The 16,207-nt window shown below is 42.4% G+C and overlaps 1 protein-coding gene across 3 annotated transcripts in view; it reads left to right on the forward strand.

Annotated features, from left to right (window-relative positions):
• The first annotated feature begins 878 nt into the window (after window positions 1-878).
• zcchc4 (zinc finger, CCHC domain containing 4) overlaps window positions 879-16,207 on the forward strand; it is a 61,182-nt gene continuing 45,853 nt past the window's right edge. Inside the window, exons 1-3 of one of the 3 annotated variants that reach the window (XM_048557399.1) lie at window positions 879-1,025; window positions 8,635-8,753; window positions 12,950-13,032. In XM_048557399.1, the coding sequence (XP_048413356.1) occupies window positions 947-1,025; window positions 8,635-8,753; window positions 12,950-13,032 (281 nt within the window). In that variant the 5' untranslated portion in view covers window positions 879-946. Of the gene's footprint in view, window positions 1,026-4,558; window positions 4,711-8,634; window positions 8,754-12,949; window positions 13,033-16,207 lie in introns of those variants that run through there. The other 2 variants (XM_048557487.2, XM_048557313.1) reach the window with 2 other exon arrangements.

A 16,207-nucleotide genomic window follows, 5' to 3' on the forward strand; every position in this document is an offset into this window, starting at 1 on the left:
AATGTGGACTTCACCAGCTTCAAAATCTCCCCTTCCCCCCACCGCATCCCAAAACCAGCCCAGCTCGTCCCCTCCCCCCACTGCACCACACAACCAGCCCAGCTCTTCCCCTCCACCCACTGCATCCCAAAACCAGCCCAGCCTGTCTCTGCCTCCCTAACCTGTTCTTCCTCTCACCCATCCCTTCCTCCCACCTCAAGCCGCACCTCCATCTCCTACCTACTAACCTCATCCCGCCTCCTTGACCTGTCCGTCTTCCCTGGGCTGACCTATCCCCTCACTACCTCCCTACCTATACTCTCTCCACCTATCTCCTTTTCTCTCCATCTTCGTTCCGCCTCCCCCTCTCTCCCTATTTATTCCAGTTCCCTCCCCCCATCCCCCTCTCTGTTGAAGGGTCTAGACCGGAAACATCAGTTTTGTGCTCCTGAGATGCTGCTTGGCCTTCTGTGTTCATCCAGCCTCACATTTTATTATCATGCAGTCACCCAGCCTGGGTGTGACACTGTAGGTGTAAATAAATGTGGAGCTGGAAATGCACAGTACACGAGGAGCAGGAAGTCGATGTTTTGGATCAAAATCCTTGGGCAGGACTCAAGATTTTGTCTGACACCCCAGGGTCAATGGACAATTCTGGAAGGGATGTTTGGGGTGGGGGCGGCGACAATGGGGGCAGGGCTTGGGTTGACACTGGGGGTGGTGCCCCGTGAGTGACAATGGGGGGCGGTCCTGTGGGAGTGACAACGGGGCGTTCTGCTGCGAAGAGTGACATGTGGGCCGTGGCGGGGAGAGTGGCAATAGGGGGCGCTGCTGGGGACGGGGGGAAATCGTTGACAATGGGGGGCGGGGCCGAGTGAGGGACCGTCGCGCGGGGATGAGGTTGGCGGCGGGTCACGTGCCCATTGTTGGGGAACGTGGTGGGTGCTGACGTTGCTCTGCCCGGTGAATGGGAATGTCCGAGGTTCCGGGAATCGAACTGATCCTAAACCGGGAGGCGGAGGCCTGGGCACCCCACTGTCCGCATGGTAAGGAGGGACGGCGGAGCAGTGCGACAACGTTCCGCAAACTTGGTCTGATGATTCTATGCACGCTGCAGGCCGCGGAACTGCTGTGACAAATGACGAGTAAAACGCGACATACCCTTAAGCGAAAAGTTACAGAGACAGTTGTGTATTGCTAATTAGGTCAGGTAGCATCTGTCGAGTTAACTGCTGTGATCTTTGGTCAGACTGGCAGCCTGTTATGAATTGAACTGCTGCCTTTACTTTCTGTACTCTGCACAAAAGTTGCCTGAGCTACTGAGTAGCATTTTGTCTTCAGTTAGAAACAGCAGCCTCAGTTTGTAAAAGTGAAATTTTCAATGTGTGACTGACATAATGTACATATATAGAATCATAGTGTGGAAACAGGCCATTCAGTCTATCAAGTCCACAGCAACTCCGACCCTTCCTCCATATTCTTCATGGCTAACCCACTGAGCTTGTACATCCGTGGAAACTGATTTACCCTAACCTCCACATCTTTGGGCTGTGGGATGAAACCCACACAGACATAGGGAAACTCCACATATACAGTTGCCCAAGGCTTGGATCAAACCTGGGTCCCTGGCATTGTGAGGCGGCAGTGCTAACTACTGAGCCGCCATGCTGCTTTTTAAGGCAGCCCTCTCTACAACAGAATGGCAAGAGATAAGGTGTAGAACTGGATGAACACAGCAGGCCACGCAGCATCAGAGGAGCAGGAAGGTTGATGTTTCGGGCCTAGACCTTCCTTCAGAAAAACTGTGTTTATGTGAAGCTTCAATAACAATCAAGTTGACTGTAGTTCAGTTGGTCATTCAGTTGAAGTGAAATGGTTTTGGGTTCAATTCTTGACTTAAATTCAAAATTAAGGTTAGCACGTGATATCACTATTGAGGTAATGGAGCACCATTGGAAGTGCTTTCTTGTGGATCATAAACCTGTCCCTCTGGTGGATGTAAAAGTTCCCATATAATTATTTTGAAGAGGGGCAGAGCAGTGACCCTTTCTGATCTGAATAGTATTGACCCCTCAGTTAGAATTGCAGAAACAGATCAAGTTATTGCTGTTAGTGGATATTTTTTGTATTGGCCGTTGTGTTTTGTATAGTATAGCAGTGACTACACTTCTAAGGTACACCAGTGGCTGGAAAGTACTTTGAGATATCCACTGCAAAATGTAAGTTTCCTTTTTAAATTATTTTTCTTTTTTTAAGACTAAGTTGAATGAAGCTCATTGCCAGTGACAGGTGTCAAAACAGTGGAAAATATCTCTGTTTAGGTGAACTTTGTACTTTATCCACACATGTCAAACCCACACTAAGCTGCTAAATTCTTGAATTAATTTTTGATAGACAATTCAGTAGTTTATTTAATTCATTTATGGGATATAGACATTGTTGGTGTGGCCAACGTTTATTGCCCATTCCTAGTTGCCAAGAGAAAATGGTGGTCTGTCTTTTTGAACTGCTACAGTCCATTTGATGTAGATAGACCCACAATGTTGTTAGGGAGGAAGTTCCAGGATATTGACTCAACAACACTGATGGAACAACGATATATCTATTAGTCAGGTCATTAGTGGCTTGGAGGGAAACTTGCAGGTGGTGGTGTTCCCATGTATCTGCTGCCCGTGTCATTCTCGATGGAAATGATGTGGGCTTGAAAGCTACTGTCTAAGAATCTTTGGCGAATTTCTGAGTTGTCTCCTGTGGATAGTACTGCTGCTACTGACCACTAGTGATAGATGCTTGTGAATGTGGTGGCAAGCAAGTGGCTGCTCTGACCTGTGAAACTTCTTGACTATTGTTGAAGCTGCTCCCATCCAAGTAAGTGGGGTGTATATTATCACACGACTCATTTGTGCCTTGTCCATGGAGAACAAGCACTGGGGAGTCAGCGCAGTTTAGTGATGGTAGCACCACTAAATGGGTAAAGGTTGGATTCTCTGTTGTTGGAAATAGTCATTGCCTGGTACCTGTATGGCATGAATGTTACTTACCACTTGTCAATGGTGGCTCAGTGGTTGGCACTGCTGCCTCACAGCACCAGGGGCCTGGGTTCAATTCCCCTTCAGGCACCTGTCTCTGTGGAGTTTGCACGTTCTCCCTGTGTCTGTGTGGGTGTGCTCTGGTTTCCTCCCACAGCCCAAAGATGTGTGGGCTAGGTGAATTGGCCATGCTAAATTGCCCGTAGTGTTCAGGGATGTGTAGATTAGGTGGTTCTGAGGAAGGGTCACCAGACCTGAAACATTAACTCTGTTACTTCCTTCACAGATGCTGCCAGATCTGCTGAGCTTTTCCAGCGACTTTGTTTTTGTTGTTATATATTGGGTGGGTTTAGAGAATGGGGCTGGTGGGATGTTCTGAGGCTTGGTGTGGACAACTTCAGTATTTGAGGAGTTGTGAATGGTGCTGAAGATTGTGTGCAATTATAAGCTGAGTCCATCAGGAAGGTTGCAAGCCCGAGAGCAGTGACTCTCCCAGGCAGTGGAGGACTGCAGGTCAAAGCCTCCCCTGTACGTGGATGACATCACTGTTTTCTGCTTGGATCCACTGTCAGTGAACAGACTTGTGAGCATCAGTGACCAGTTCGAACTGGCCTTGGGAGTCAGAGTAAATGGAAGCGAGAGCGAGGCCATGATCTTTGGGAACTGTGCCCACTGATTCTTTATCCCCTTCACTGTCAGGACAGATTACCTGAAATTGATGGGAATATGGTTGATGGGAAGGTGTTTGGGCAAATAATTGGGAGGAGTGTCTCGCTAAGGTGAGGCAGTAACTGGGTTTTTGGGAGCACTGCTGCCTCTCCATTGTGGATAGAACCCTTGTCAGGTGTGAGGCACTGTTGGTTTTGCTGGGTGTGGTGCCGTTCTGGCCCATTTCCCGACACTGCGCACGGCAGTCACTGAGCCATCTTCCACTTATCTGGAGGTCAAAGCTGGACCATGTCTGCAGGGAAACATTGCAGACAGCTCTGGATAGGGGGAGGGAAGACATACCCAACTCTGGTCTCATCCTGATGGCTATCTTTGTATGTGGCTGCATCAAGCCGTGTGAAGACCCTCAGTACGCAAACACCAAGTGTCACAATGTGGTGGTTTCTGCCTGTCCCTAGTGTTGTGAAGGATGGAACTGGCCTTGGCACCGCAGAACACTCCAAGTTGTTGGACTGTTCCGTTTCACCTGTCCTTCATGAAAAGTTTGTCAAGGCATACATATCTATGGGGCCAAATGTTGGAATACGGCATTGGAATAGTTAGTGGTTGTTTTTGACCAGCACAGCCAGTTTATTGAAGGGCCTTTTCCTGTGCTGTGGACCTTTATAACTCTGGGTCCAGTGGCATCGGTGAATGATAAGCTAAGTTAATGTTTTGGATTGGTGATCCTCTCTTGGGCTCAGTGTGTTTGTTTCAGCATAGGAATTTGCATGAACAAACTGAGTAACTTGTTAATTGATCTTATTGTTGTGACATGTACCAAATATTGTAACAAGTCTTGTTAAGCATTTATACAGGCAGATTGTGCTCTCTAAACTACATCAAGGTAGTGGAACAGAGCACAGAAGCAGCTGTAGAGAAGACGCTCTCTCACGCACTCGTTCTCGCATGCACTCGCACTCACTCTCTCTCACGCACTCGCACTCGCACAGACCTGATAACATCAGGGAAGAAGCTGTTCTGGAATCTATTTGTAAGTGTATTCAAATTTTTATATCTTCTGCCTGACGGTAAAGGGTGCAAGTGAGTATAACTGGAGTGGGAAGGGTTCTGATGATGTTGGGTCTTTGGTTATGTTAGTTGCTTTTGTGAAGCAGTGGGAAGTATAGATGGAGTCAGTGGATGGGAGGCTGGTTTGTGTGATGGACTGGACTGTGTTCACAACTCTCTGTAGTGTCTTGCAGTTTAGGGAAGAGCAGTTGCCAAACCATGCCATGATGCATCCAGTTAGAATGTTTTCTATGGTGCATCTATAAAAGTTGGTAAGAGTTCTTGTAGACATGCTGAATTTCTTTAGCCTCCTGAGGAAGGAGAGATGTTGTGCTTTCTTGACTATTGCGTTGATGTGGTGATCTGAAATATAAATTATGGACTGGGTATCCAAAGAATTAACAGTTAACCCTAACTGAAATAATGCTCACTGGAGAAAGTGCCTACTATATTCATTTATCTGTCAGGATTAGACACATGCTCATTTGTTAAGATTGTAGCTAGATTTAATCTATATACAGACAAAAATGTGGAACACACTGTGTTATTACTTTGGATAAGCAAAAGCATAGCCAAGTTAAAAGAGATTGTTATAACTTGGACACAACTGGTAGCTGTAGTTCATTGTGGAAAAGTGAATTCTTCCTTTTGGATTAAATTGGAATTTGGACGAAAAGATAATGTTTTCCAAATGGTGAGAATCATGAACCGTGTTTAGTTGTCCATTTACCGAACTCAAAGCAAACTGGTAACGGTAACATACAAAAGAAATTAAATGTTAATTGAATGCGTGCTTCCATCTCAAGGAAGCTGGAACACTAAGGGATGTGGTAGATTTCATGTTAAATTGGATTAAGCTCTACTTAGACTGAAGGCCTATCTCCGTATTCAGTTCACCCATGAGAAGGATATTTGGGCCCCAAAGGGGATAAGGCACTGATCCACAGATTGTTACCATAGTGAACTTAAGGGGTATGGACCTAAGGCAGGTCAATGGAGTTGAATTGTCAACTGCAGTGGCTAGTGAACCAGCTGAGTTTTCCGAAGAGCACAACAGCTTCACAGTCACTTTTACCCTTTGCAGCGTTGTATTTTCAGATAAAGATTCTCAAATTTTCAGAATCCTTTACTTTTATAGTTAATATGGTATCGATGTCACTGCCGAAACTGTAATTTATTGCCCAGTCCTGATTCCCTTTAACTAAGTGGTGTGCTCGTTCATGTTAGAAACCTTTGGTTTCTTTCCCGATCTTGTCTTCTTTTAGGGTCACTCAGATTATGTGACCCTCTGTTGCGCTTGTCTGCTATCCCTTATATGCCAATCATATTAACAACAGAATGGGGACGTTGAATATTTTTCACTTTGCTAACTAAAGAAAACTGTTTTATGAAAAATAAAACAAAATAATAACCACTGATAAACTTGAATCACAGGAAATGGGCTTAAACTGAATTTTTTGAACACTGCATTCATTCCAAAAACAAATCCTGGAGATGATGAAAATCTGGAATAGAACAGGAAATAGCATATGAGGAGAGAGAAACGGAGTTAAAGTTTCAGCTTGATGACTTTCCATCAGAAGTGAACTTTTTCCCTCCAGATTAGCTTGCATTTATTGTCATAAGCAATTAACGTATTTGAATTCAAAATACTTTATTTAAAGCCAGCTTGTGAATGTTAAAATTGCGCAAACCTGTGATGATACCACTAGATTTGATTCAGTTGGCCTCTGTTTTACTTGTTCTCATTTTTTAATAGGTGGAATCTGGGCAGAATACTTGCTACATTTGACATGTACTGGGAAAAACCCGTAAAGTGTTTGACATTTTTCAGATGCTGTTGGACTTGTTGTCGATGCACAGCCTTAGGTGTACACGTAGATTTCTGGTATTCACTGTTTGTTTTCATAGTCTTGTTTTATTGCTTAATACTGATTATTTGCTGCTTTGCAGGACCTATCCCTTTAGCTAGACAAAGCTATGCTCAACGGTTTTTGAAGTACAATGTTAAGCTGTCAGACTGCTATAATTCCTAGGGTGTGTTTAAATGTTACTCCCTGTTATTCATTCATCTTACTGTAAATGTACTTTCCCAAACCAGTAGGTAGACAAAACAATTCAATGTATGTCATGAATAATATTCAAATATTCAATTGTTCGCTGTTGCCTTTCCCTTCACCAATAGATTGTGACAATTTATATGCGGCAGTTGTTTAATATCTTTAAAGGAAGCTGCTTATGACTTTGTTTACAACATAATGTGAAAATGCACATTTGATTTATTTCATAAATTGTTGGATTTCTGAAACATCTCAAAGCACCTCACATATAGTGAACTGTGAAGTATACTGACATTTTTCATTAGTGGTGAACCAGGGAAACTCCCCATTTTCGAATTCGATTTTCATCCCGACAGTTCTGAAACCTGGAGACCTACCCTGTGTCTAAATAACGGAAGAGCACGTTTAGCAAAAGCAGCTCAGGAGGAGAACCTTTTGTAACCCACTACCCACAAAACCATGCTGAGAAACTGCCATTTACTCCTATTAACATACCTTTAGTCCATACACTTTGATATTGCACCAAAAAAAAATTCTAACAATCTCAGGCTTGAAAATTTCACTTTTGACTCAATCTGCTGACAGTCTTCTGGAGAAGCCTGTACCTGATTTCACTACTTTGAAAGTCATGTTGGCTGCTTCCAATTATTTTAGTTTCATCTTATTGCAAGCTAAAATGATAGCTTTCATTTATCTCTCTCCTAATTTAAACACACGTGTTTTTAAATTTGAAAGCCAATCCACTGCATTGTGCTTAAATATTTGTGTCAGTTGTATACAATTATGTAGATTGTTAAGAAATTAAGGAAAACAAAGTTAAATTGCGTAAGCCAAGAATGTTAAAAAGTGTAAAATCTATTCCGAAACACAATATTTGAACTTGAAATCTGAGCACACAATTGCAGACTAAAAGTAGAGGTAGGCAAATTTGGTCAAAAACTATTTCATGGGAAAATGAGAGCTTATGGCTGGTATTCTGGTCTGGATGGAAGCTTTTTCAGGCTTTTGGTTCACATCAGAGACAATGTGCAAAAATGTGGCAAAGTTTATAGGCCCCTTTTCTTCAGGTAACACTGTAGAAGTTTTGAGGCTTTTTATGTTGAATTCTTTACTTGCTTGCAGGGAGGTGTGTACATCTCACAACTTGGCAAACAGGTTTCAAAGCTAAGCAAGGAAATGGAGAGTAAACAAAAGCTGGGATTGGAATGGGAGGGCAAGAGTGAATTTCATGGAAATGTATTTATTTGATGACATGATTAGTTGTGGTTTAACTGAAAAAGCCAGTGTTTAGTTTTGCTTTTCTAAAATCCCTTACCTCCTGAAAGACTCGTTGACATTTACAGCACAGAAGAGACATTTGGCCAGTCATGTCCAAGCTGGGTCTGACTGCATTAATCATTTTCTGCTGTTCACCCATATGTGGTAACCTGTGTGAATATCTAAGTTCTGCTTAAATATTATAAGAGTTTTTAATTTAACCACGCTTTCGGCCAGTGACTTTCAGATGTCCACCACCTCTGAGTGGTGGGGAAACAAGTCTCCTCTATTCCTCTCTTAGTCTCTTCTACCCTTACTTTAAATCTACACTCCCTGCCTACTGTCTCAATGATGAAGTGCTAAGTCTCGCTTTTATTTCTCAAGTAATTTGAACTGGTTTCTTGGACTGTTTTGATTAGGCTGTCAGTCTGTTACATGGTGCATTATTTTACTAATATTAGCCTTCAAACTGTCATAGATGCACTTTTCTCATTTGTACGTTTCACTGTGGGAGACGTGAGTGTCAAACTTGCACTTACAAAGTACATATTTACTGTTACTTTGAGTGTTTGTCCTCTGATTTGTTCCAGGTCCAACTTTGTTGTTTGTGAAGGTAACTCGCAAGAAACGGGAATCCAGGAGGTTTTATGCCTGCGCAGCTTGTAGAGATCGCAAAGACTGTAACTTCTTCCAGTGGGAAGATGAGAAGGTATGAAGATTCATTAATAAACTGTAAAACAACAGCGTTGTCTTGGTTATTGTAGAATTAATTCACATTCCTTAACCCAGTAAGATGGAATGCCTTGTTTTCCGCCTTACCAAAAGTCCGTCGACATGAGAACCCAAAATTGAGCCATCTGGAATGCACTAAGATGGGAGGTTGAATTGTCAACCAGATATTTCGCACAAGAAGACGACAGGGGTTTGGCGGGAGAGGATCAAAGTTGTTCTTGTGTACCTCCTGCTTCTAGCTGCTGAACTTTGACAGCCATAAACCAGAGAAACCATGTTCATTTGTAAGTAATGTATTACTTAGCGATTTCAAGTTTTCCTTGTTCCTACATAGCTCAGTGTTTTGTTGTTGACAAGTTTGAACATATTCTCTCTTCTGAGCGGAATCCTTCTCCACTCCTTGCTTTTGTGGCCTCTCTGTTTCCTCTGTCTGTGATTGGATGAGCTATGCTTTCTATTCTATTTACGAGAATAGCTTTAATTTGTTTGGTCATTCCTCCGAGTTAGTTTTTCTGGGTGATATTTTCTGGGATTTAGAGATATATTCATCTGATTCCCTGTTTATTTTTAAAAGAATTTTTGTCCTATACCGAGTCCCATCTTCTTATTATGCTGGCTTCACAATCCAAATTTGTTTTTAAAAATCCCAGCCTCAAATTTGTTATGGTCTTTGTCAATCTCTGTAACCTCCTCCAGCCTTTTATCTCCTCCTGAATGATTCAGTACTCCTTTTGATCTTTGATGTATCTTCTGCCTCTTCTTGATTAATTCGAAGGCAGAATCTCCAGGTGCCTTAGCCTAACTCTCGCAGTTCCCTTCCTTAGACTGCCAGCTTGGAGTACCCACATGCTCATCTGCTTGCTTCTGAGTCAGAAAGTTGTGGCTCCCTTTCCATGGCTTTGGGGATAAACCTTAAGTTGACACTTTAGTTCAGGACTGAAGGAGCTTGGTATTGGAGCGGTGTTAAGCCGAGGACCCATCTCTCCTCTCAGATGAAAGTAAAAATCCCATTGTGTTTATTTAAAGAAAGTAGACAATTTCTCTCCCATTCTTAATCCTCATCCAAAAAAAAAGTCGCAATAGCCATATTACTGTTTGTAGGAGCTGGCTGTGTGCAAATTGTCTGCCATGTTTTCTGTATTTCAAATGATTGCACTCCAGAATTTCTTCAACATTGCTATAAAAAGTGCTATACTCTGTTTCGTAAAACTCTCGCTTCCATCTCTCCTCCCGGGGTCTAGATTGCTCACTTGGTTAGATGTGTAATGCTCATTTATGTGTGTTACCGACCATCATTAATAAAAGCCTCTGCTCAGAGTTGGGTGAATTCTGCAAATGTGGTTGCTGGCTGAACTCATTGATGGTTGGAAATCAGTGAGAGTGGACTTTACTGCACAGAAGCAAGGAGGTGCATCTGTAGCAGCAACATTGTACACAAAATTCCACATGTCTCACTATTGCTCTGTATAAATAAGGTATAACCTGCTTACTTTTGCGTTCAGTTTCTCTCATCATAAACAGTAATGTTCCAGCTGAACCTCAGTACCAACCTTTTCCAATTTGTGCATGAGGACACCCAGGTCCCTCTACCTCTCAGAGCTCTGTAACTCTCACCGTTTAGACAGTATGCTTTTTTTATTTTTTCACTTAACGTGGATAAGTTGATATGGATAAGATATTTTCCCATGTTATACAACGTCTACGAGATTTTAGCTGAGTTACTTAATTCATTTTTATGCTTTTGTAGTCTTTTAATCTCTTCACAATTTACTTCCCTACCTGTCTCCTTATCATCAATGAATTTAGACGGTTGGATATAAGAACAGAGTTAAATCATTCGGTCCTTCAAACCTGCTCCACCATTCACTCATGGCTGATATGTTTCTCAATCCCATGATTCTTGATCCCCTTACTAATCAGGAGCCTATCTATCTCTGTCCTAAATACACTCAATGACTCAGCCTCCATAATCTTTTGTGACAATGGGTTCCACAGATTCACCACACTCTGAAGAAATTCCTCCTGACCTCAGTTATAAAAGTTCGTCCCTTCACCCTGTGGTTGTGCCCTTGGGTCCTAGTCGCTTCAAAAAAAAAGGAAGCATCTTCTCCACACCCATTAGATCCAGACATCTCAAAATTTTGTAACTTTCGATGAGATCTCCTTCATCCTTCTAGATTCCATTGAACATAGACCCTGTCCTCATATGACAAGCCCTACATCCCTGGGATCATCCTTGTAAACTTCCTATGGACCCCTCCAATGCTAGTACATCCTTCCTTAGATATGGGTCCAAAACTGTTCACAATACCCCAAATGCGGCCTGACTGGCGCCTCATTTCCCTTATATTCCAGCCCTCTTGAAATGGATGCTAATTGCATTGCCTTCCTAACTGCTGACTGAACCTGCATGTTAACCTTAAAAGAACCCTAAACCAAGACTGTCCAGTTCCTTTGTTCTTCAGATTTCTGAAGCCTTATCATATTTAGAAAATTCTCTACGTCTCAACTCTTCCTACCAAAGTGCATGGCCTAATAATTTTCCACATTATATTCGATTTGCCACTTCTTTGCCTACTCTGCTAACCTTTCCAAGTCTTCACCAGCCTCCCTGCTTCCTAAACATGACCTACCCCTCCACCTTTCTTTGTGTCATCTGCAAATATAGAGCAGTAATGTCCTCACTTCCTTTGCCCAGACTGATAATGCATAATTTTGCAACCTTAACTCAGTTTTGTTCCCTTCATTCAAGCCATTTATACAAATTGTAGGATGTTGAGGCCATGTGGTGCATTACTCATTATATCTTGCCAACCCGAAAATAAGTCACTTATGGCTTCCTGTTAGCCAACCAGTCTTCTCTCCATACGATGCGTTACTCCTTACACCGTAAGTTTTCGTTGTCTGTAATATCTTTAGTATTTGATAGGGTATCACATCAATGGGGAAATCAAAGTACAGTATTGATTCCCATTTATCTATAAATTTTGCTTCTTTGATGCTATCCTCAACTTTTCAAACAAACCACAGATAGTGGATCAATTTGGAATATTTCTTTCTTATTGGAATGTATCAATCTGTATATCCTTAAGTATCCCCTTAAATGTTTGCCACAGTATTTCTGTTATCTGAGGACTCGCAAATGGACCTGAATATGGTGTAAGAACCAGTAAACTTCCTACATTTTGACCTTCAATTGGAAGGAATATTATTGCTCAAGCAGCTGAGGATGGTTGGGCCTAGGACACTAGCCTGAGGATCTCCTGCAGTGATATCTTGGGGATAGGCGACGTTTGGCCTCCGTCAACCATAACCAGCCTGCTTTGTGCCATAGGTGCACTCCAGCATGTGGAGAGCTTTTCCATTGATTCCAATTGACTCAGTTTTGCCAGATTCCTTAACGCTACACTTTTATCAATGTTTAACTGTTGCTGTACCTGTTGAATTCCAATTCTTTTGTCTGTGTATGGATTATGGCTGTCATGAAATAGTTGCTAAGTGGTGCCAGTGAACTGAGCATCAGTGAGTAGATCTAGCAATATCTGTGAAGAAAAATCAGAGTTAATGTTTTGCGTCCGGTGACGCTTAGCCCAAAACAATTGCTTTGCTGGCAGTTTCTGTTTTTGTTTCTAATTTACAGCATCCAAAGTTCTTATGGTTTTTATCAGTGAGCAGGTTAGTGCTGAGCCGATGCTGCTTGATGGCACAGGTGACAACACTTTCCACTACCATGAAATGTTCTATTATTGTCTCTCAGTAGGTTGGAAAGCCAGCAACATTGCAGATGTTGCTCCCCATATTGAAGTTGAGCCACACCATGACAAAGGAGTCTGGCTGGGCTTTGGGTCTGAACATGATTGAAGCAGCAGCTATTGAGCTGATGCTCAGCCTGACTTGTAATTGGCTTCACTTTCAATGTTTTCAAATCAGAAAAACAAATCAACCCTGCTGAGTCTGGTTCTTTGTCCATTTTTCTTTTGAGCAGGTTACCAGATTCACAGGTTGTGAGTGTGCATGCCTGAATTGACTGACCTTTCTTCTTTCTCCCTAGTTTTTCACTTTGCTGGACAGTGATGAAACATTGACTTCTGGCGTGTAGCTTGAATAAGAGTGGTTCATCTATTGCTTCATGTGTGATATTAACCACTGCTTGTGTCTCACTACCATTACCAGGTGTCAGAGGCCCGGCAGTTAGCAAGAGAAGAATTGAATCGAAGACGACAGCCACAGTTTACTCATCAGCAATATGTGGAGAGGTAATGAGCCAGTACTGTATGCTAGTCAGCTACATGGTAGAGAAGCTGTAGATTACTTTATTTAATCATAACCATTCTGAAGGAGAGTATAGTAAGTTGAGGATCCAAATGAGTATATTGGCTGATCCAAAATGCGGACAAGCTAATGATGTGGAGGTGCCTGTGTTGGTCTGTGGTGAACAAAGTCAGAAATCGCACGCCCACCAGGTTTATAGTCCAACAGGTTTATTTGAAATCGCAAGCTGACGGAACGCTGCTCCTTCAACAAGTTGGACTATAACCTGGTATAGCGTGACTTCCAGCAAGCTAATAAACTAGCCACTGCAACAGCTGAAAGAAGAAACTTTGTTGAAACCTTTTGTCTTGCACTCATCAGGATAATGCACAAGAAACATCAATGTAAAGGTAAAAAAGCACTTAAGCTATGTGAGAGGAAAGTCCTGATTAATTAGCAAAAGCTCTTTGATATGCAGAGATGCTTCCATGGAGAAGGCACCAGTTTGATGATGCCTGATAGCTAAATACCAAGCTTTGTTTAAAATTTGAGTAATAGGTGAAAGTAGCTGTTGCATGCAGCTGCCATGCTGTGGCAACAAGAATGCTGTTTTTCACAAACAGGATGCTGTAGTCAAGCCAAAAAGACATGATGAGTCACACAAATGAGTTACGTGGTTTGAGTTTCACTGTTGGTGTGATGCACTTTATGTAGGCAGTATACCCAAAGACTAGCAGATTGTGTCAAATAGTACATCCATTTGGCTATTTGTTACAAGTGAGGTGCTGATTGTTCAACCAGTCCATGCTTATAAAAGTGTCCAAAGTGAAAATAAATATGTTTCCATGATTGAATAGCCTTTGCTAAATAATCCCAAGTGTGTTAATAGTTAGTGATAATGGGAACTGCAGATGCTGGAGAATTGCTCTCTGATGAAGGGTCTAGGCCCGAAACGTCAGCTTTTGTGCTCCTGAGATGCTGCTGGGCCTGCTGTGTTCATCCAGCCTCGCATTTCATTACCTGGGTTAATAGTTACGCTGGTCATCAATTTAGCATTGTCACTGGGCTTGCTGAGTGGCATTCTTGCCCTTAATAGAAGTTGCACAGGCTCTGTTCTTTGCAGACTGAAGTAACATGTAAATAAATAACATCATGTACAACTCAACAAAACAGGTGACAGTCAGTCTCTGGTTCATTCCTCATAGGAATGCTTTGAAGGATTGGAGTCATCTGCCTGGTTCAAAATTTAAACGAAGCTTAGCAGCTGACTGTCAATCTCTAACTGGTGCATTCTCCATGGCATTGCCTCTGCCAGCCCACTTGCCAAGCAATCATCACTCTCCTCTTATACAATCTAACTGTTGTTTTCCCTGTACATTGGTATTTTTTGTGAAGTATTGTGACGAGAGCCTAAAACATTTAACAAAATATCTTTTTATTCCTGGCAGTATTTGACTTTTGTGCTACCCACCACTATTTAACCACTGTTAGATCTGCCCTTGACTGTTAATCACCATGACAGTTCACCCTGCTGGAATTGAGAGAGGGGTGGAGAGCAGGAATGTAGCTCCATCTACAGGGTATCTGGGACTTGAGTGTTCAGGAAAAGCAAGTTTAGATATCTTAGGATTGTGAAGGGAGTTAGATACATTAAACAAAAACAGTTGCTGGAAAAGCTCAGCAGGTCTGGCAGCATCTGTGGAGGAGAAAACAGAGTTAACATTTCGGGTCTGGTGACCCTGCCTCAACTCCAGTTCTCCTGCAGTTCTTCCAGCTATTACTTAGATACGTGAAAGTTGTTCTTATCTTTTATCCTGATTCAAACCTGATCTTTCTCAAATTGAGAAAATAAGATGTCAAGAGAGAAGGCAGGAGTGACAAATTGAGGGTAAAGCAATTCAAGACTTGAATTGCAGACATGGAGAGGAAGACCGAGAGACATTTTGAGTCTAGATGACTCTTCCTCCGCGCTCTGATGAAGCGCCATCTAGGCTTGAAATGTTAGCTTGCTTTCTGTCCATAGATGCTGCCTTACCCAATGTGATCTTCACATTTGTTTTCAGAACAGATTCCAGCATTTGCAATAATTTGCTCCTACAGAGATTTTTATTTTGTGAAGAAATCTTTAAGAGGCAAGAGATAGTAGAAACTAATTTCTGAAGAAGAGTCCAACCCGAAATGTCAGCTTTCCTACTCCTCTCATGCTGCTTGGCCTGCTTGTTCATCTAGCTCTACACATTGTTATCTCCTATTTTAAGAGGCAAGACTTTTTATTTCCTCCTAAGCCTATTTTGAACTATTTTTGAGTCAGCTACGCAAATGGCAATACCTCTGTTCTGGCTGTCTCTGTACATTCAATGTGACTGAAGTTGGGGTAGATGCCCCTAAAGAGGACATGGGTTATTGTTTATGCAGATGAGAAACATTATGCACTTAGTGTGTTGGAGACTAAAAGAAAGCAAGTAGAAAACACCATGTTTGTTGAGTATAAGGGGAGCTTTGAAACTCGGCAGAGATAGTAGGAACTGCTGATGCTGGAGTCAAGAGATTAACACAGCGTGCAGCTGGAGGAACACAGGACACGCAGCATCAGAGAAGTAGGAAAGTTGACGTTTTGGGTCGGGACCCTTTAGCTTCAGCTCTACACTGTGTGTTATATTTGAAACTTGGCAATTGTGCATTTGGAGTCAGTGACTGAACTAAGCAGGGATGGGATGAGTGGCAAAAGTTTTGTGTATCTAGTTAACATGTAAAACCTAGGTTATGTTTGGTAAAAAAAATCTTCAATGGTAAATTGCAGATTAGCAATCTCACTGGGGAGAAGCAGGATCTCTCTTGCAATGAACGGTGTGAGTTGGAGAGTTGGCTTACTGTCAGCCATCTTATACCTGTCTCCAGGTTTGGCTTGACCGCAGGTTTGGGGAGAGAGAATTCCTGATGCAGTGAGGAGAAACTTTTCTTTATCGTCACTGAACTCTTCACTGCCGCTGAGTGGATTTACAGTTTGGCACTTTTACCTTTTGTAATACATATTTTTTATTTGGCCCTCAGTCACTCTACAGTCATGTGCCCTGTGGGACTTTGGAAGAAATAAGGGTGGAGTATTCAGCCTCTCAAGCCTGCTGTCCCACCCTCACCCTGCAGGCCCAGTGCAATGGAGGCAATACGGGTTCTCCCAGC

The sequence above is a fragment of the Stegostoma tigrinum genome, chromosome 1 (assembly GCF_030684315.1).
Source record: "Stegostoma tigrinum isolate sSteTig4 chromosome 1, sSteTig4.hap1, whole genome shotgun sequence".
Lineage (NCBI taxonomy): Eukaryota > Metazoa > Chordata > Chondrichthyes > Orectolobiformes > Stegostomatidae > Stegostoma > Stegostoma tigrinum.